The sequence below is a fragment of the Mus musculus genome, chromosome 16, assembly GCF_000001635.26.
Source record: "Mus musculus strain C57BL/6J chromosome 16, GRCm38.p6 C57BL/6J".
Lineage (NCBI taxonomy): Eukaryota > Metazoa > Chordata > Mammalia > Rodentia > Muridae > Mus > Mus musculus.
Window position 1 is genome coordinate 21,927,610 of NC_000082.6, and position 20,785 is coordinate 21,948,394.

A 20,785-nucleotide genomic window follows, 5' to 3' on the forward strand; every position below is an offset into this window, starting at 1 on the left:
TTCAGCAGGTGAGTGAATTGGATTGACAGAGGTAAAGGTCTTAGAGTAAGTGGAACCTGGGTCACTGGAATGCTATGGAAATGAGAATGTGGGGACCTGGTACAGGTGTCACCCCCACCGCCAACATTACCAACTTTATATAGCTCTGTTCTCCATAAGCAACCCCAAGAACAGGGCCCAGCCTCATTTATCTTTGTGAGCTCCTATAGCATGGGCAGTGTTGAGCTCACCTTCAGTGAGGGCCATTGAGGGGTGAGGCTGTCACATGCAAAGTGTTCAGCATGCTGCCACTGAGGGTTGTGGAAGAGAATTAAGAGCTCTTGTCTGAACTTTGCAGAACCCTGTGCAGTTTGGAGACTCGGACTGTGACTCTTCAGAGGGAGAGTGTTCCGATGCCACAGTTAGGACCAGCAAGAACTACAGCTCTGCCACCTGGTGACAAGGGCTCTGACTCCTCTCCAGCAATAGACTCCTCCCACCTTCATCTGTCTGGGAGGAGTGGCCCTGTCCCAGAAACAAGCCACAGTGACAGGAACATGAGACTTGTCAAATCTCTGGGAAATACCCAAATGAAACTACGTCTCACTGAGCATTTCAATCAAGAATGGCAGGGATCTATTGTACTGAATACTCCGGCTACTGTAACATTGATTTTATTTATTTTTGTTGGACATTTTAACACTTTATATTGTAAAGAGTGAACTATATATGATGCAGACACAATAATTTCTTTACAAAAAAATTTAAGGAAATGTTGCTCTTTAGGAACAACATTTGGAATTTGTGGGGCCAGGTGTCACTGTCACTTGAACACAGGACTGGATCTTTCGTCCATGCTTGAAGAGTTTGTAAGGAGACATGTTGAACATTGAAAACACAAGCCAAAGGAAGCGCAGCCACATTAAGGTCGACTGGCTCGTCCATGTGAAGGATGGAGACGACCTGGAAGTTGAGTGATCTCATAGCACCAATGCCTTGGAAGGGCATGTGCTTCCTCTAGGAGGAAGAGCCACACAGAGCTGTCACTGCACATCTGGAAGCCATTTCGTTTCGTGAACGTTAAGCAGAACCTGGTGGTCAGAGCTTTAGCAGCATCAGGTCCCGCCCTCAGCACATGCTTCCCATTCAGTGCCGCCATTTCCCCACCCCTGACCAGCGTGCTCTTCTAGACGCAGTGCCATTTCTTCCAAGTAGCTTCCTTTCTTTCCGCCTGTTGGCCACTGCTTCTAGGAAGGAGAAAGGGTCCGGAAGGAGACAAAGGGGGAAGATGGAAAGAGCATCTGTGACACAAGCCTGTAAAACTTCCTTCTCAAGGTGGCTCTGTTCAGCTATCTAAGCAAGACGGTGTGACCCTCTCTGACCAGGTTGTCTACCTCCTGGAACCACACTGATTCACACAGAAGGCAGCTAGGATGTGCGCACCCAGTGTCCATCCCAAACCATCTTTATTTTGTTCATGATCTCATTCTAGCTCGGAAGCTTTGGTGGCTGTCTGTCAATCACTGTAGCATAAAAGGCTAAGTTAGCAGCTCGTAAAAGGTGACCCCACCACCACCACATTTTTGCTAAATGCTATCTGTAAAATACGGTAGGTTTTTTTGTTTGTTTGTTTCTTTGTTTTCTGTTTTTTGTTTTCATTCTGAGTCACTGCAGTTTTGTCTAGTTGGGTCAGGAAACGTGTAGAAGGAACAGCTGATGCTAAGCAGGAATTAGAATTACTTTAGTTTCCCCAAAGCATGCGACTCTTCCTGTGTCTAGAGTTCTGGGCTGTGAAAGGTACCCTGAGGTGCTTTGTAGAGCCTTGGTTCGAAGCAGGAAATGTCTCACAGTCCCCTGAGGGCTGGGTCACAGGTGGGCACCACCATGCCTGGCTTAAAGATGTTTCATCTAGACTTTATGTATACGCACGTTGGCCCGATTCCTGTCTCTGGTGCAGGCTTCTGCCAAGCATTGACCTGCACTGGCTGTATTCTGATGTTGCATCCTGTGAGGATGTTAGGTATTAAGACATTCCAACCCCAGTGGAAATAGTGTCCATGGGCTGGGTGTCACTCACTGACTGCGTCAGCCAAAATGAAGTGCAGGAGGGACTCAGAGCAGTCTTAACGTTTGATCCCTCCTTTGTTTACACTTTATGTTGAGACATTGATTTTAAAATTCAGTCTCTAATTTTTAGCTTATAGGAAAGATGAAGGAACTTGTACTAAGAAAGCAGTATTGTTTTGTTAAATTATTCCATTTTCTATGAACTGTAGCAGGACTACACAGAAGAGCTTAAGTTATGGCATTATTATTCTTGTTTTTATTTTATATTGTCATAATTTTCTGTTGACCAGAAGGTGTGGCTGACGATGTAGCACAACGGCTGTTTATTGCTAACCGTGAATTATTATGGACTTCTGTGGTCCTAAGTGAAGGCTGGGGATGGAGCTGCCTTTTGTCACTCCCAGCATTCCTCAGTGTTTTCCCTGGTCTCCTGACTACTGTAGCAATGGTCTGAGGAGGTGTGCTCTGCTCTGACACCCAACGGGTACACTGTGATTCTTTTTTACTTGATTGTAAAAGCTCCTGAATATGCAGGTGACCAAGTAGTTTAAAGGCTTCAAAAGTTATAAACTTTCTAAAGTGTTAGAATAAAATCATGGGACTGTAAGAGAGGCAAAAAGAGATTGAACGGTCCAGACGGCAAGACAGAGTGTTTCTGTGAGGACTCATGAGGTAGTTTCAAGAGTGGACAGCAAACCGGGTCATCATCTCCTTCTTGCTGAGTCCCACGGATTGGGAGAAGCAGAGAGACTAACAGAGACATGTACAACACCAGCAGGATGTGCTTCTGTGACTGCCTCAGGTCCCTCGTTCCTGTCCCACACAAAGCGGGAGCAGCTGTCTGTCCCGTGCACACCATTAGTGACAACAGTGAGCTCTGAAGAGCAGCTTCTGCCCGCACCTCCCAGAAAACCCACCCAGTACCTCAGCCTTCATCAGCATTCTGCATTCCCACCCTGCCTGTGTGACACCCCAAGGCCACCTTAACTGGATTCACCGTTATGGGATGCCACGCTATGCCAGGGATGTGCTGTTGATTCCAGTCATTTGCTATAGCATCAAGATGGGAGTGAAGTCCACATTTCTGTAGTAGAATTAACGAGGTTTCAGGAAAGGAAAAAAAAAAAGGTCCTAAGCAAGGTTAAAAGGGAAGAACGTTCCCTACTCCACCTGCCTTGTAGGATTCAGGAAACTCAACTGACTGTGTTTCCTTGAAAACATTATAGTCATCAGAAGGGCCTCAAGTGGAGAGATCGGGGAACATGAGAGTTCAATTCTTCAGTGCTGTTAGATGCCACCATGCTTTGGTGCTTTGAAGATCCTTGCCAGACCAATTTCAAGCTTCAGGACATACTGCGAGATGAATGGCTACATTCTTTGTCCAGCTTTTTTTTTTTTTTTTGACTGATGAGTCTCATTTTCTACTGCAATCAAGCACTAGATTTTTCTTTTTTCTAGATTATGTCCCTAAGTAAAAATCCCTCTTAAAATAATAGCCTAGCACAGTAATGGAGAAGCCTGTGTGCACTTTAAAACATACCCCACCACCACTAAGTTGAGAGCTAGCTGCAGGACTGGGGGAGATTCTGCCCATGACAGGGAAGATGACTTGGGTGGTCTGGTTGAAGATTGAGTATTTTAAGTCTTTAGTTCCACCAAGTTAATCCTGGAATTAAAGTCATTTTGAGTCAGTACTGTCTAGTGATTATTCAGGGCCATTGTGCTAAATTATTCCCCCAAGCTGCTCTGAGTGATGGAGACAATGGCGCTGGAGTCCCTGTTACTAACGCAGGCTTGTCAGTGCTCCCACAAGGTAGCCCCGACATCGTCCCCTTGCTCCCCATGAGGTAGCCCTGACATCATCGTCTCTGTGAGCATGTGTTCCTGTTGATCCAGTGGTTTACTGGTTTTCTTTTTCTTATGCCCTTACGTCTCAGATGTTTGCAATTATATGAGAATTGCATACCCGTAAATGACGAGCTATGATTATATTCAGTCCATGCCCCTCTATATCCCACCTAAACCACCCTCCTCCCAAGCCCAGGCTTTTGGGTTGTTGTTTTGGTAATCCACTAAACCCAGTTAGTGCCACCCAGGTATGCGTATGGCCATCCACTGGAGCAAGGGACACAAACAGCGGATCGTTTCTACAAAAGCGTGATTCTCCTCCCTCCATAGCTGTCAACTGCCAGTAACTCCTCAGTAAGAATAGGGCCGAGAGATCTCCTTCCCACGTCAAATTCTCTTTTTAGAAAACATTTCTATCTGGGTGTGGTGGCACATACCTTTAATCCTAGCTCTGGGAGAGACAGGGACAGGCAAACTCTGTGACTTCAAGGCTAGCCTGGCCTACATACAAGCCAGGCAGAGTGACTTGGTGAGACCCTTTCTCGATGATGATGATGATGATATCTAAGAGATTCCTGCCCTCCCCCACGTGTACCATGTTTATTTCTCGAAACCAAGAAACCATATTCCACCATGCTCCACCTCTACCCTAAACATCATGGCCTCCATCTGAGCACCATATGCCTCAGAGCAGAGCAGCGTTCACGACTGACTGGAACTGGTGTGCAAAGTACGCATTGACCATTTAAGATCTTGAGTTCCCTGATGGGCAAGTACAGGGCCATGCTAGGGGTCTCCTTATGGATCCCCAAGGCTAGCAGGGGTATACCATGACAGGCAAAGGGCCACTTGCCTTTACTCTGTCCCTTCGGACTGCAATCCAATTAACTAACCACCAATCGCGTTTCTTTACCCTCACTGAGCTGTACCGCGAATGAGCACACACTTCCCCATCTGCACAGAAGGTTCAGGTGTGCGGTCTATTACCTGTTTCCTCCCGAGATGATGTGAAAAATGATGTGATATTTTTTATCAAGACTTTTCTTCAACTGTCAGTGTGGATTCTGTGCCTTTCCAGTCAGCAAGTTTTTTCTTTGCTGATGCCATAGAACAAACGTCCCAATCTGCTCGCCTCCCTCTAGACTGGCCCACTGGATCCATACATTTGCTTATCTGCTCCGATCAATTGATACTGCAAAAGCTGTTTAAACAAGAATGAGCTGGAGTGGAGGGTGAGGTGGCACCTAGAACATTTCTCAGGGACGGGTGACTCAAGAGAGTAGCTCTCAGAAATGAAGAAACTGGGTGAGGCTTTGGGCAGCATCACGTGGTAACAGTGTGATGGAAGGATTTCAACCAGTGCCACACCCGCAGATGGCAAGGCCACTGTAAGGAAGCTTCCAGCAGAATCAAAGCCCTACTTCCAAGGGCCACTGTACAGCTCTGGGGGTGGATCAGCTAGGCTGCTGTCTGGTGATCATGGTCCTTCCATGGCTACAAGCTAGAGGGCCCAGCCACATGTGAGGGGTTTCGGGTGTATCATGATCACCCCACCCCAGTGGCTGTCCACATCTAGAGTTCCACTTCCCGAGGATGTGGAAACCCTTTGAGTCTTCTCTCTCTCTCTCTCTCTCTCTCTCTCTCTCTCTCTCTGTGTGTGTGTGTGTGTGTGTGTGTGTGTGTGTGTATCTGTCTGTCTGTCTGTTTGTCTCTCTCTGTCTGTCTCTGTCTCTCTCAGTAATGTGAGTTTCTATTGATTTAGAGCAAACGAATCTCTTTCTAATACTTGCGTCTCTCTCCCATGGTCTCAGCTCCCAGGCCCCCCACTCCACGTCATTTTCAGATACTGGCTCTGGCTTTGTACGGAACAGCAATGGGAACAAGAATGATTATGAAAACAAACCAATGCATGAAATTAAACAAAGAGTATACCTTCTGTTTTCTGGTCCTTTCTTTTCCTAAAGGGGATGTTTGCCCTACACACTGTCCTGACAGGATGTCAGGGAAAGGCAAGCTGGGTTCTACAGCAGGATCCTACATTTCAGTGACAACCACTCAAGGGGTGGTTTCCACTTTGTCTTGAGTGTTCCCATAAAGGCCTAGGCAGGCTCTCTGCTACTTCCTGAGCAATCCTGCTGTCCTTCCCACAGCTATCCTGATACCAATGACATCACTCTTAAAGAAGCCAGGGAGGAGAAGTGGGAAGCTGGCATAATTCTGTCAGAAGCCTGCTGAGAGTGAAAAGCTAAGCTAGCCTTTTGGATTTTTTTTTTCAGCCAGTTCTGCTCCCTCTGATAAGGGCAGTTGTGAGTGTGCAGATGTACAGACATGCTCTTATGGAATCTGTCTTCAATGCAGAACATTTATGTCTATGGATTTGGGAAATCTCATCTCCTGGGAGCCCACACCTGACAAGGTTCTCAACTGAGCCCAGTCTTGAGACAAACACAGCAGCTCACAAGTGATGGATGTCTTAGAGGGAGTTCTGCTAAGTCCTTGTCATGAGTTGTCCTCACAAGGTCCGAGGCCACAGAGCGATCAGCTCAGGTGCTAGCCCCACAGCCCAGTGCCCTAGCTGGAAGACACAATCACAGCTCTCAGATAGGCAATCACTAGGCAACCACACTGCTTTCTCTCTGAATTGAAAAGTACAACTATTCCTCAGCTATTCTCAGCACACTGGCTGACAGCCTCATTTAGTGACCCCATTCGCCCAGCAAGAGGAAGTAGAGGGGATTTGCAGGCCATTTGATTCCGATGAGACAGAGCAGGACCTTCAGATGGGTAGAATTTCCTCCGAACACATTCAGAACCTGCAAGGCTGGCTTCCGTTCATCTTTAATCATGTTTGAATCAGCCTAACTATCAAGACATATAACTACAAGGAGCTTCAACATGGATAGAAGTATCTGTGAACAGGGGAAATGCAGGAATCCCTGCACTTAAATGCTGCGTGTAAGACCTACGCAGCCCGTCATGTTTCCCTTGGCTTATGGAGAGGTAGATCAGCAGCAGAAAGGTAGAGAGGACACTCTTCAACAGAGTCACAGAGGACACACAGCTTGTCCAAAAAGGCCACCAGCATCATCTTCCAAGACATCTCAGGGTCCAGCAAGAGGCAAGCCCGACAGATAACTGGATAGGATTTCTAGAAAGTGGTCCATTTCATAGAACCTGCTGAACAGGACAAAACGCCCTTCTAACAGACCTCTGCACACACTAGAGCACTGTCCATCTCATCCTTTGAGGGTAATTAAAACACAATGAGGACATTAAAGGGACCAGCAGCACAGTCCGGGCCCTGTAAACACAGAACCCACATCATGCGTCCTTCCTGCGGTCTGGGTGGCCGATGTCGCTTGTTTCACTCAGCGCCAGGCGCTTCTGGCTAAATTTTTTGATGAGCGTTCCCGGAACCAAAGCGACCAGGGCGATGGCCAAGAGCTTCAAGACAGTCTCCCAAGAGAAGAGGGCATCCAGAGAGGTGAGGGTGGAGAGGATGGAGCCCGTCTGCACGCAGATGAAATTGTAAGGGATCAAACCTGGAAAATGGAAAATGGAGATGGTCATTAAGGGGGCAGGGTGGCCAGGGACTCAGAACAGGGAACCTAGCTGTCTGTCCAACTCTTAGCCCCTCCCTTTTCTCCCCACACTTCCTGTGCACACTGCCTTGCCCTACAAAAGGCATTCAGATAGGCCACACAACTATACATACATCACAATAAAGAAAATGTACTATCACAGAGAGGAAAAAGACTCAGTGAGCTGCCCTTTCCCATAGGTGGTTTAGAGAAGACGGCAAGGTCATGTCTCACATAAAGTTCTTCGCTTTTACATACACAAACTGCTGAAGTCTGCATACCTGCTTAAGGTGAGACCCACGAGCCAAACAGGAGAAAGGATCCTGACAACATGAAATTTTCAGCGTGCATTGAAATGTTCCAATACCCAGCAAACAAAACAAGTTTCTTCCAAGTACAACTTTGTACGTTCAGCACTCTGAGAATTCAGTGCAGCACTGGACTCCAAAGGCTGGTAGCCAAACAGCATATGGTATAACAGTTCCTTAGAGTCAGGCTTGGTGACACAGGCTTACAATTTCAGTAAAAGGTTGCTGAGGCAGGAGAACAGCAACAGATTCAAGGCCAGCCTGGACAACATGCTCAAAAAATAAAAACAACAACCAAGAACCCTGTGAATATTTAAGAAACAAAAAGATGTGTGTCAGGCAAGAAAGAGCATGCCTTTAGCACAGCATTCGGGAGGTGGAGGCAGGTAGATCTCTGTGAGTTCCAAGGTACCCTGGTCTACAGAGTGAGTTGAGTGCCAGTGAGCTCCACAGTGAGACCCTGTCTCAAAGAGAAATCTAAATCTAAAGTGGTGGGTACCTATGGTCCTGTCACCTAGAAGGCTGAGGCAAAAAGACTGAAAGCCGAAGGCCAGACTACTACGCAATATTGTAGACCAAAAAAAAAAAAAGTCAAAATACATTCTTAGGCCTCGGCTCCGAGACCTGGCTCCTTGCTTCCTCAGTGTATCAGAGGCATCTTCCCTGCCCCACCCCTGAGCTTCTGGTTGGCTGGAAGCCTGCTAACCCGTTCCTCTACTGTAGCGAAGAGGTGTATGGGAAATAATGGTCAGAGCACTCAAGGTCACACAGCTTGGTCCTCAGGAAGGAATTCTGTCTCCGGAGTCTTTGACAGCAAGCTGTTAAGCCCCATTAGCTGAGGTGCTGAGGTACTCAGGAAGCTGCTTCCATCAGAGCTGTCTGTGGTCAGCCTCCTTCCGCTTCTCTCACACATCCCTATTAATAAGCCCTGCCCTGCTGCACATTTGTTAACTTGGACATTAAACCCTGAGTGTCATTCCCTCCACACTCTTAAAAAAAAAGTCTGGGCACCTCTGCCAGTGGTTTAAGGAGGGTGGTAATTTACTGCAGTGGGACATTAACACCCGTGATGGGATGTTATCACTTTATCTTGCTGTAAAAGAGAAGAGTCAAGAAACACTGCTCCTAACCCTGGCTCTAATCCGGTTACGTGGTTTCCTGAGGGAAAGTGGCTTGGTAATGGCTGTGCAGTTCTCATAAGGTAGACAGGAGCCTCCCTGATGATGGGCCTCCCTTAGCAAAGGGCCTAGTGCCGGAAAGGAACTCCCTTGCTCTGAGCCAGCCTTTCAGCCTGCTAGCACTTCTTAGAGTCAAGCCATGTGCTTTACAGAGATGATCCCATCCAACCCCAGTGCCCAACACATGCCGGGCACACAAGAAACACTATGGGCATGGGATAAACAACCCTTAATTGTTCCAAAAGTATTTGTATGGGTTTCCTAATGAAGCCAGAGGAGGTTTGAAATCAGAGAGGCAAACCGCGTCTAGTTCAGGCTTGAAAATGCTGTTCAAAGGCAAGCACACAGAGCACTGGCAGGTGACAAGGACAGTGCCATCATGACAACCCTGCCCCCACACCCCAGCTTACCGATGAGCACTGAGAAGAAAAACTGCACAATGGGGATGTTCAGAATCGGGGCCGAGAGGTTCAAGAACCAGTTTGGTGTCATGGGGAAGAGTCTGAGGAACAGCAGGAAAAAGAACAGGCTGTTTCGGTTCTCCTCCACCTGCAGAGAGAGAAAGCCCGGCGTCAGGAACAGAGCCGGCTCTCCAGCAAGGCCTGAAGCTGGACAGCTCCTTCCCAGCTCCTCTTGTGCTGCACAGGTACCTCCTGCCGAGCCCTGAGACATGGTGGCTCACACCACCCGGCACTCAGGAATTCAGGGAGACTCAAGCAGGAGGACTTACATGAGTTTGAGGACAAAATACAACTGGGCTGGGGACACATCTCAGAAGTAAGGCACTTGCCCTGCCAGCCTAAGGGCCTGCATGTGCTCACCAATACCCAGCTCACCAAACAAACAAACAGCCTGCGGCAGAGGCACAAGCCTGGAACCCCAGTACTGGGAGACAGAAGGATCCAGGAGCCCAGCTACTCTAGCCGACTCAGTGTGCTCTAGGCTCAGTAAAAGACTCTTCAAACACAAAGTAGGCAGTGATTGAGGAAGATATCAGGAGTAAACCTCTGGCTTCCACACGTGCTCACACATACACAAGCCTACACACACACAAGCACAGACACACACACACAAGCACACGCATAAAATTAAGTAAAGTAATAAATAAAAACATTGTTCCCGGGAACCGAAGCAGTCAGAATTTTAACTCAAAGTCACAGAGCCACAGAGCAGGTAATGACCAGAACTGAGGCTTGGTCACAGGTCTGTGCTTCCTAAAGACATCATAAGAACCAGTCCTTCCCAGCTCCCAGGTGGGAAGAAGGAGCACTGTGGGAAACTTCAGGTCCACACTGCTCTCCGCCCATGAGCTGATGCTCCGGGACCCAGTGCTCCAGGTGTGCCCCCCCCCCCCCACCTTACCTTCTTCTGCAGCAGGGCCACTTTATCAGGAAAGTAGGAGATGACCAGCTGTTTGCCGAAAAGACTGGAAAGCAGGTAGCAGCCTGTGGCACCCACGGATGTCAACACGCAGCACAGCAAAAGTCCCAGCCATGGCCCGAACAAGGCACCAGCCAAAACATTCTGCAAAGAAAGCAGCCTCAGCCACGGGACATCTAGCAGCTTCCAGGGGGGCTTGTCCTGGGTGGGGCCTGTGCACCTGCTCCTTCCCTTTCAGTGACTTTCACAGCCCCAAACCCAAGGCCCACTCTAAAGAGGTGAATGGAAGCGGGTGTGTGTGTGTGTGTGTGTGTGTGTGTGTGTGTGTGTGTGTGTGTGTGTGTGTGTGTGTAAGCTTCACCTGGGGCTCCTCAGCTTTACAAGGTCAGGGCCTAGAGCTCATTGGGCATCAGCAGGCTACAAAGGAGACAGTGTGCAGACATTATCTGACTGTGGCGAGGGCTAGAGGCACCCTTCAGTCCCTGGGGGCACCAAATGAAAAGAAATGAAGCTCACAAGCTAATATTGCTGTATAGACCACGAATATATCTTCAGCAATCCATGGGAAATGCTTCCTTTGTCATCTGGTTAATAAGAGCACTCTGAGCTTTCATTTTGGCCACAGTCCTATCTGACCTTAATTTCACAAAGGTGAAGAAGTTAATTAATACTTCACATATGCAGTTTGGCCAGTAATTATCATCCTGCCTCAAAGCACAGGATCCCGGAGAAAGCACATGGAAAAGCCAAGTGTGCTGGCACACACCTCTAACCTCAGCAAGTGGGAGGCTGAGGCAGGAGGATTGCTTTGAATACAAGACCAGCCCGGGCTAGACAATGAGTTCCAGGCCAGTCTGTGCTACAGAGTGAGACCTCGTCTCAAAACATAAACTGGGAGCAGCGGTCGCCATCTTGGTCCGGGACCCGCCGAACTTAGGAAATTAGTCTGAACAGGTGAGAGGGTGCGCCAGAGAACCTGACAGCTTCTGGAACAGGCAGAAGCACAGAGGCGCTGAGGCAGCACCCTGTGTGGGCCGGGGACAGCCGGCCACCTTCCGGACCGGAGGACAGGTGCCCACCCGGCTGGGGAGGCGGCCTAAGCCACAGCAGCAGCGGTCGCCATCTTGGTCCCGGGACTCCAAGGAACTTAGGAATTTAGTCTGCTTAGGTGAGAGTCTGTACCACCTGGGAACTGCCAAAGCAACACAGTGTCTGAGAAAGGTCCTGTTTTGGGCCTTCTTCTTCGGCCAGGAGGAGGTCCAAATACAAGATATCTGCGCACCTTCCCTGTAAGAGAGCTTGCCAGCAGAGAGTGCTCTGAGCACTGAAACTCAGAGGAGAGAATCTGTCTCCCAGGTCTGCTGATAGACGGTAACAGAATCACCAGAAGAACAATCTCTAAACAGAGTCAACTATAACTACTAACTCCAGAGATTACCAGATGGCGAAAGGTAAACAGAGGAATCTTACTAACAGGAACCAAGACCACTCACCATCACCAGAACCCAGCACACCCACTTCGCCCAGTCCAGGGAACCCCAACACACCTGAGAACCTAGACCTAGATTTAAAAGCATATCTCATGATGATGGTAGAGGACATCAAGAAGGACTTTAATAAATCACTTAAAGAAATACAGGAGAACACTGCTAAAGAGTTACAAGTCCTTAAAGAAAAACAGGAAAACACAATCAAACAGGTAGAAGTCCTTACAGAAAAAGAGGAAAAAACATACAAACAGGTGATGGAAATGAACAAAACCATACTAGACCTAAAAAGGGAAGTAGACACAATAAAGAAAACTCAAAGCGAGGCAACACTAGAGATAGAAACCCTAGGAAAGAAATCTGGAACCATAGATTTGAGCATCAGCAACAGAATACAAGAGATGGAAGAGAGAATCTCAGGTGCAGAAGATTCCATAGAGAACATCGGCACAACAATCAAAGAAAATGGAAAATGCAAAAAGATCCTAACTCAAAATATCCAGGAAATCCAGGACACAATAAGAAGACCAAACGTACGGATAATAGGAGTGGATGAGAATGAAGATTTTCAACTCAAAGGTCCAGCAAACATCTTCAACAAAATTATTGAAGAAAACTTCCCAAATCTAAAGAATGAGATGCATATGAACATACAAGAAGCCTACAGAACTCCAAATAGACTGGACCAGAAAAGAAATTCCTCCCGACACATAATAATCAGAACATCAAATGCACTAAATAAAGATAGAATACTAAAAGCAGTAAGGGAAAAAGGTCAAGTAACATATAAAGGCAAGCCTATCAGAATTACACCAGATTTTTCACCAGAGACTATGAAAGCCAGAAGAGCCTGGACAGATGTTATACAGACACTAAGAGAACACAAACTGCAGCCCAGGCTACTATACCCAGCCAAACTCTCAATTATCATAGAGGGAGAAACCAAAGTATTCCACGACAAAACCAAATTCACGCATTATCTCTCCACGAATCCAGCCCTTCAAAGGATAATAACAGAAAAAAACCAATACAAGAACGGGAACAACGCCCTAGAAAAAACAAGAAGGTAATCCCTCAACAAACCTAAAAGAAGACAGCCACAAGAACAGAATGCCACCTTTAACAACTAAAATAACAGGAAGCAACAATTACTTTTCCTTAATATCTCTTAACATCAATGGTCTCAACTCGCCAATAAAAAGACATAGACTAACAAACTGGCTACACAAACAAGACCCAACATTTTGCTGCTTACAGGAAACTCATCTCAGAGAAAAAGATAGACACTACCTCAGAATGAAAGGCTGGAAAACAATTTTCCAAGCAAATGGTATGAAGAAACAAGCAGGAGTAGCCATCCTAATATCTGATAAGATTGACTTCCAACCCAAAGTCATCAAAAAAGACAAGGAGGGACACTTCATTCTCATCAAAGGTAAAATCCTCCAAGAGGAACTCTCAATTCTGAATATCTATGCTCCAAATACAAGAGCAGCCACATTCACTAAAGAAACTTTAGTAAAGCTCAAAGCACACATTGCGCCTCACACAATAATAGTGGGAGACTTCAACACACCACTTTCACCAATGGACAGATCATGGAAACAGAAACTAAACAGGGACACACTGAAACTAACAGAAGTGATGAAACAAATGGATCTGACAGATATCTACAGAACATTTTATCCTAAAACAAAAGGATATACCTTCTTCTCAGCACCTCATGGTACCTTCTCCAAAATTGACCACATAATAGGTCACAAATCACGCCTCAACAGATTCAAAAATATTGAAATTGTCCCATGTATCCTATCAGATCACCATGCACTAAGGCTGATCTTCAATAACAAAATAAATAACAGAAAGCCAACATTCACATGGAAACTGAACAACACTCTTCTCAATGATACCTTGGTCAAGGAAGGAATAAAGAAAGAAATTAAAGACTTTTTAGAGTTTAATGAAAATGAAGCCACAACGTACCCAAACCTTTGGGACACAATGAAAGCATTTCTAAGAGGGAAACTCATAGCTATGAGTGCCTTCAAGAAAAAACGGGAGAGAGCACATACTAGCAGCTTGACAACACATCTAAAAGCTCTAGAAAAAAAGGAAGCAAATTCACCCAAGAGGAGTAGACGGCAGGAAATAATCAAACTCAGGGGTGAAATCAACCAAGTGGAAACAAGAAGAACTATTCAAAGAATTAACCAAACGAGGAGTTGGTTCTTTGAGAAAATCAACAAGATAGATAAACCCTTAGCTAGACTCACTAAAGAGCACAGGGACAAAATCCTAATTAACAAAATCAGAAATGAAAAGGGAGACATAACAACAGATCCTGAAGAAATCCAAAACACCATCAGATCCTTCTACAAAAGGCTATACTCAACAAAACTGGAAAACCTGGACGAAATGGACAAATTTCTGGACAGATACCAGGTACCAAAGTTGAATCAGGATCAAGTTGACCTTCTAAACAGTCCCATATCCCCTAAAGAAATAGAAGCAGTTATTAATAGTCTCCCAGCCAAAAAAGCCCAGGACCAGACGGGTTTAGTGCAGAGTTCTATCAGACCTTCAAAGAAGATCTAACTCCAGTTCTGCACAAACTTTTTCACAAGATAGAAGTAGAAGGTATTCTACCCAACTCATTTTATGAAGCCACTATTACTCTGATACCTAAACCACAGAAAGATCCAACAAAGATAGAGAACTTCAGACCAATTTCTCTTATGAACATCGATGCAAAAATTCTTAATAAAATTCTCGCTAACCGAATCCAAGAACACATTAAAGCAATCATCCATCCTGACCAAGTAGGTTTTATTCCAGGGATGCAGGGATGGTTTAATATACGAAAATCCATCAATGTAATCCATTATATAAACAAACTCAAAGACAAAAACCACATGATCATCTCGTTAGATGCAGAAAAAGCATTTGACAAGATCCAACACCCATTCATGATAAAAGTTCTGGGAAGATCAGGAATTCAAGGCCAATACCTAAACATGATAAAAGCAATCTACAGAAAACCAGTAGCCAACATCAAAGTAAATGGAGAGAAGCTGGAAGCAATCCCACTAAAATCAGGGACTAGACAAGGCTGCCCACTTTCTCCCTACCTTTTCAACATAGTACTTGAAGTATTAGCCAGAGCAATTCGACAACAAAAGGAGATCAAGGGGATACAAATTGGAAAAGAGGAAGTCAAAATATCACTTTTTGCAGATGATATGATAGTATATATAAGTGACCCTAAAAATTCCAACAGAGAACTCCTAAACCTGATAAACAGCTTCGGTGAAGTAGCTGGATATAAAATTAACTCAAACAAGTCAATGGCCTTTCTCTACACAAAGAATAAACAGGCTGAGAAAGAAATTAGGGAAACAACACCCTTCTCAATAGCCACAAATAATATAAAATATCTCGGCGTGACTCTAACGAAGGAAGTGAAAGATCTGTATGATAAAAACTTCAAGTCCCTGAAGAAAGAAATTAAAGAAGATCTCAGAAGATGGAAAGATCTCCCATGCTCATGGATTGGCAGGACCAACATTGTAAAAATGGCTATCTTGCCAAAAGCAATCTACAGATTCAATGCAATCCCCATTAAAATTCCAACTCAATTCTTCAACGAATTAGAAGGAGCAATTTGCAAATTCATCTGGAATAACAAAAAACCGAGGATAGCAAAAACTCTTCTCAAGGATAAAAGAACCTCTGGTGGAATCACCATGCCTGACCTAAAGCTTTACTACAGAGCAATTGTGATAAAAACTGCATGGTACTGGTATAGAGACAGACAAGTGGACCAATGGAATAGAATTGAAGACCCAGAAATGAACCCACACACCTATGGTCACTTGATCTTCGACAAGGGAGCCAAAACCATCCAGTGGAAGAAAGACAGCATTTTCAACAATTGGTGCTGGCACAACTGGTTGTTATCATGTAGAAGAATGCGAATCGATCCATACTTATCTCCTTGTACTAAGGTCAAATCTAAGTGGATCAAGGAACTTCACATAAAACCAGAGACACTGAAACTTATAGAGGAGAAAGTGGGGAAAAGCCTTGAAGATATGGGCACAGGGGAAAAATTCCTGAACAGAACAGCAATGGCTTGTGCTGTAAGATCGAGAATTGACAAATGGGACCTAATGAAACTCCAAAGTTTCTGCAAGGCAAAAGACACTGTCTATAAGACAAAAAGACCACCAACAGACTGGGAAAGGATCTTTACCTATCCTAAATCAGATAGGGGACTAATATCCAACATATATAAAGAACTCAAGAAGGTGGACCTCAGAAAATCAAATAACCCCCTTAAAAAATGGGGCTCAGAACTGAACAAAGAATTCTCACCTGAGGAATACCGAATGGCAGAGAAGCACCTGAAAAAATGTTCAACATCCTTAATCATCAGGGAAATACAAATCAAAACAACCCTGAGATTCCACCTCACACCAGTGAGAATGGCTAAGATCAAAAATTCAGGTGACAGCAGATGCTGGCGAGGATGTGGAGAAAGAGGAACACTCCTCCATTGTTGGTTGGATTGCAGGCTTGTACAACCACTCTGGAAATCAGTCTGGCGGTTCCTCAGAAAATTGGACATAGTACTACCGGAGGATCCAGCAATACCTCTCCTGGGCATATATCCAGAAGAAGCCCCAACTGGTAAGAAGGACACATGCTCCACTATGTTCATAGCAGCCTTATTTATAATAGCCAGAAACTGGAAAGAACCCAGATGCCCCTCAACAGAGGAATGGATACAGAAAATGTGGTACATCTACACAATGGAGTACTACTCAGCTATTAAAAAGAATGAATTTATGAAATTCCTAGCCAAATGGATGGACCTGGAGAGCATCATCCTGAGTGAGGTAACACAATCACAAAGGAACTCACACAATATGTACTCACTGATAAGTGGATACTAGCCCAAAACCTAGGATACCCACGATATAAGATACAATTTCCTAAACACATGAAACTCAAGAAAAATGAAGACTGAAGTGTGGACACTATGCCCCTCCTTAGAAGTGGGAACAAAACACCCATGGAAGGAGTTACAGAAACAAAGTATGGAGCTGAGATGAAAGGATGGACCATGTAGAGACTGCCATATCCAGGGATCCACCCCATAATCAGCTTCCAAATGCTGACACCATTGCATACACTAGCAAGATTTTACTGAAAGGACCCAGATGTAGCTGTCTCTTGTGAGACTATGCCGGGGCCTAGCAAACACAGAAGTGGATGCTCACAGTCAGCTAATGGATGGATCACAGGGCTCCCAATGGAGGAGCTAGAGAAAGTACCCAAGGAGCTAAAGGGATCTTCAACCCTATAGGTGGAACAACATTATGAACTAACCAGTACCCCTGAGCTCTTGACTCTAGCTGCATATGTATCAAAAGATGGCCTAGTCGGCCATCACTGGAAAGAGAGGCCCATTGGACACGCAGACTTTGTGTGCCCCGGTACAGGGGAATGCCAGGGCCAAAGGGGGGAAGTGGGTGGGTAGGGGAGTGGGGGTGGGTGGGTAAGGGGGACTTTTGGTATAGCATTGGAAATGTAAATGAGCTAAATACCTAATAAAAAATGGAAAAAAAAAAAAAAAAAAAAGCACTGACTGCTCTTCTAGAAGTCCTGAGTTCAAATTCCAGCAACCACATGGTGGCTCACAACCATCCATAAAGAAGTCTCATGCCCTCTTCTGGGGTGTCTGAAGACAGCTACTGTGTACTTACATAAAATAAATTAATTAATTAATTAAAAAAAAAAAAAAAACATAAACTGGATAGATGGGGCTAAGGTTGCTTTCTGCTGTTGTGGAGGACCAGTGTTTTGTTCCCAGCACCCACACTGGGTGGCTGACAACTGCCTGTAACTCCAGTTCCAGTGGGATCTGGTGCCATCTTCTGACTCCACGGGCATCCATACATATGTATGTACCCAGACGTGCACATAAAGAAAAGCAAGTCTTTTAAAAGGCATGAGCAAGTGAATGAATGAATGAATGAGCACAGGTAAGCCAATGAAAGAGGGGGTCTCACTGTGAGGCTGGGGCTTTGGCACACACTAACCATGAGACCTCAGCAGTCCTTGTCATACCCTGGGTATTGTGCTATCTCTCCCCCATCCTACCTGTGAGAGACAGCCTCACAACCAAGCTCGCACTAAGATGCACCCCAATTCTGGGCATGCAAGCCCTCACCAACCGAGACTATATGGCACCAAGTAGCAGCTGGCTCTTTACCCTGAGGCAGGATCAGCTGGAGGGGGAAGTCAACCCAGAGTCAGCCCTAAGGACGCTGTGCTCGGATAGGTCTAAGCAGAATCTGGGGTAGAATTAGATACTGGGGAGGAGAGAGAGGCAGGACAGTAGGAAGCTTGCAATATCAGTAAGTACCCAGTGCCCACTCGTGCCCGCCTCTTCACACCCACGGTTTCTTCATCCTGCCACTCGGCTAAAGGGGTTTCTGGGGGAGCAGTCACAGTTTGCAGAGAAGGAAACCCAGTTGGAGAGAGGGCAGGACACTGACCAGGAAGCTGGAGCCAGGGATGGCAAAGCCCTGCTTGTAGAGGTAGGCACTGCAAAAGAGCAGGAACACATAGGCCTGGTGCTCTTTCCGGTACTCTCGAAGAACTTCAGAGAGCTCCCGCAGCTCTGCCAGATCGGAGGGGAACCACAGCGACCTAGAGTTTGGGAAATCAGGTGGAGGCGTGGGTTCCAGAGAAAGTTCGAAGTGTGTCTTCCTTGCAGAGTTAAGTTTGTAAACAGGTCATCTGGCCACCAGACATTGAAAGAACTCAAGATGACAGCTGACCCAAGATAAAACAACAGAGGCAGACAGGAGAGCCCTGGAGTGGGAACAAGTGCCCTGGGCTGGCACCCTCACTCTACAGTGTTCCTGTTGTGTGACCTTGGAGTGACCACGGGTCTTGTTTTCCTTGCCTAAAAAGGGTCTGGTGCTGGATAACCACTACACACCCTCTTCACTTATTTAGGGGTTTTAAGATGGAACCCCACAGCCTCCACCATGCTGAGAGCATCGGCTCCAGCACTGACTTGCATCCTCGGTCTCTTTTTATCTTGTCCGAAGACACAAGTATATTCATCTCCAGGCAACTGCATATCATCATGAATTGCCGTCCTTTCTAGGAGACCCTCTCCCAAGCAAACACACAACTATTTAGACAGCATGTTACCCAGATGTACTAGGCAAAAAACAACAATTTCATCACTTTAAAAGAATCCCCGTGGACACATACCTCCCATCATAATAAATACAGCTTTCTTGATAACATGGCTGGAGGCCAACCCTTTCCGAGAGCCTCCCTCTTCACCCTGCGCTAGGCCTGGTACACCGTGGATCCCGTCCAAAGGTCACAGAACAAAGACTACCCTGCCTCTGCCATCTCAACAGTTCTTTGCTCCAGCAGAGATAAACTATGAGCAAGCCCCTCCTAGTTCTCATGAGTACCTCTGACATCCACAAGAGAGTTTTTTCAGCTCCACAAAAAGACAATGGTAACTGAAAACAACTCGAATGCAGTTAACGCCTCTTGGTAATGCGGCAACGTGCCAGACACACTCTATGCACTTTCAAAGTAATAAGCAGCAGTCGGAAACCCGACCGACAAGCCTTCTGCCTCGCCCAGCTGTCATGGGAAGCAGAGACAGGCAGGAAGAGGGCAAACTGGATCATAGCCTCGTCACTCCAAGTCCGGGCTGCACCTCTGAAGACTGGCTGCTGTGGTAATTGGGTTGAGGAAGGAGAGCCACGGTAGCCGAGATGGCTGGGGCTGGAAGGCGACCGCGTGTGCAGAGAAGTGCAAGGGCCCCCGAGGCATCACTGCCAACCCTCCGACCTCCTCCCAGGCCACCGCCCGGTGTCCTCCCTCTCACCGGCCTTCGGGCTCCCCGGCCGCCGCCAGCCTCGGCCCCAAGGGCAGCCGCGTGGAGAGCAGGTATAATGCGAAGGTGCAGCCTCCGAATACGAGGAGCAAGCCGAGCAGCGCGCGCATGCCGCGGCCTGGCCGGAGAGCGCGCTCCCCCCGTGGCAACGCAGAGCCCTCCCCGTGCGCCGACTGGGCGGGCGGAGCGCGTTCTTGGACGGGCAGGGCGTGGCCCTCGCAAAGCTCCGCCCTCGGCCCGCCGCAGGCCCCGCCCCCGCCAGGGACTGATCGCTCTAGTCTAAAGTGCTCCTGCTGGCTCTACACTGAACACCTCCAACGCCTTCCCTGTGACAGAGCTGGGAGATCTGGGGCTGAGTTGTGAGCCTGCCACAACCTAGCTTGCAGCATGGCGGTCAGTCTTGTCCACAGTCTGTCCCACAAAGCAAATGAAGCCAACAAATGTGAGACTGACACCGATGGTTGTGGAAAGAAGGTAATGACCACCACAGAAATAAACAGACATGCCTTCTATTCAGTACCTGAAGTGTGCTCATTATCCCCAGTACTCATAAACACATTTCAGTGTGCCTCAACGGATGAAAACGCTTACTGCCATAACTCTTGTGTAGGAGCTAGCGTGCACACACTAGCTGTAACACACATCTGAGTCTTAGAAAGAGTCTGTGGTGCTAGACATGGTGTTCATGTGACTGACCCCAGCACTTGAAGAGAAGGAAGGCCCAGGGTTCAGTCATCTTTAAATACTAAGCAAAAATTCAGAAAGGGGCAGGGTAGCCGGGTAGTGAGAATGACATCTCTCAAAAAGAAAACCCAGATTCAAAACTCCAAAACTAGTGTGGTCCTTGCACTGTGTGGAGTCTGAAAGAGGTGAGCACTGCGTTTACTCTCTGGATGAGCAAGCAGAGGGGCAAGTGAGATGGCCCTAAGTAAGGCAACCTTCAGGGAAGCCGAAGGTTTGGGAGAAATGAATGGCTATTGTCCACTTGGAGAGTGCTAGAAGATAGTTTGGGCAAGGG

The 20,785-nt window shown here is 46.6% G+C and overlaps 2 protein-coding genes across 8 annotated transcripts in view; one reads left to right on the forward strand and one right to left on the reverse strand.

Moving 5' to 3' along the window:
• The window catches only part of Map3k13 (mitogen-activated protein kinase kinase kinase 13), a 109,384-nt gene extending 103,554 nt beyond the window's left edge, over positions 1 to 5,830 (forward strand). For 5 of the 6 annotated variants that reach the window (XM_006522583.4, XM_006522582.4, XM_011246016.2 and 2 more), the window contains one exon: positions 338 to 5,830. In XM_006522583.4, coding sequence (XP_006522646.1) covers positions 338 to 439 — 102 coding nt within the window. In that variant the 3' untranslated portion in view covers positions 440 to 5,830. The remainder of the gene's footprint in view (positions 1 to 337) is intronic. The other variant, NM_172821.3, reaches the window with a different exon arrangement.
• An 887-nt stretch (positions 5,831 to 6,717) lies between these two features.
• Positions 6,718 to 19,943, reverse strand: Tmem41a (transmembrane protein 41a). 2 transcript variants are annotated; one of them, NM_025693.4, is made up of 5 exons: positions 19,759 to 19,943; positions 18,392 to 18,545; positions 10,324 to 10,485; positions 9,372 to 9,510; positions 6,718 to 7,436 (listed from the first exon to the last, which is right to left on the reverse strand). In NM_025693.4, the coding sequence occupies exons 1-5, from the start codon at positions 19,875 to 19,877 to the stop codon at positions 7,216 to 7,218; spliced, it is 795 nt and encodes a 264-aa protein (NP_079969.1). In that variant the 5' UTR covers positions 19,878 to 19,943; the 3' UTR covers positions 6,718 to 7,215. The 2 variants fall into 2 exon arrangements, 1 of the variants encoding a protein (NP_079969.1); NR_037773.1 differs by lacking the exon at positions 18,392 to 18,545.
• Positions 19,944 to 20,785: the final 842 nt, after the last annotated feature.

Bases quoted from the DNA above. Each gene is read 5' to 3' on its own strand.
- Tmem41a (NM_025693.4), bottom strand. From the start codon at position 19,877: ATGCGCGCGCTGCTCGGCTTGCTCCTCGTATTCGGAGGCTGCACCTTC. The intron at 10,486-18,391 runs GTCAGTGTCCTG...CTTTCTTTGCAG, and splicing joins TCCCTGGCTCCAGCTTCCTG to AATGTTTTGGCTGGTGCCTT. The intron at 7,437-9,371 runs GTAAGCTGGGGT...TCCATTTTCCAG, and splicing joins TTTCTTCTCAGTGCTCATCG to GTTTGATCCCTTACAATTTC.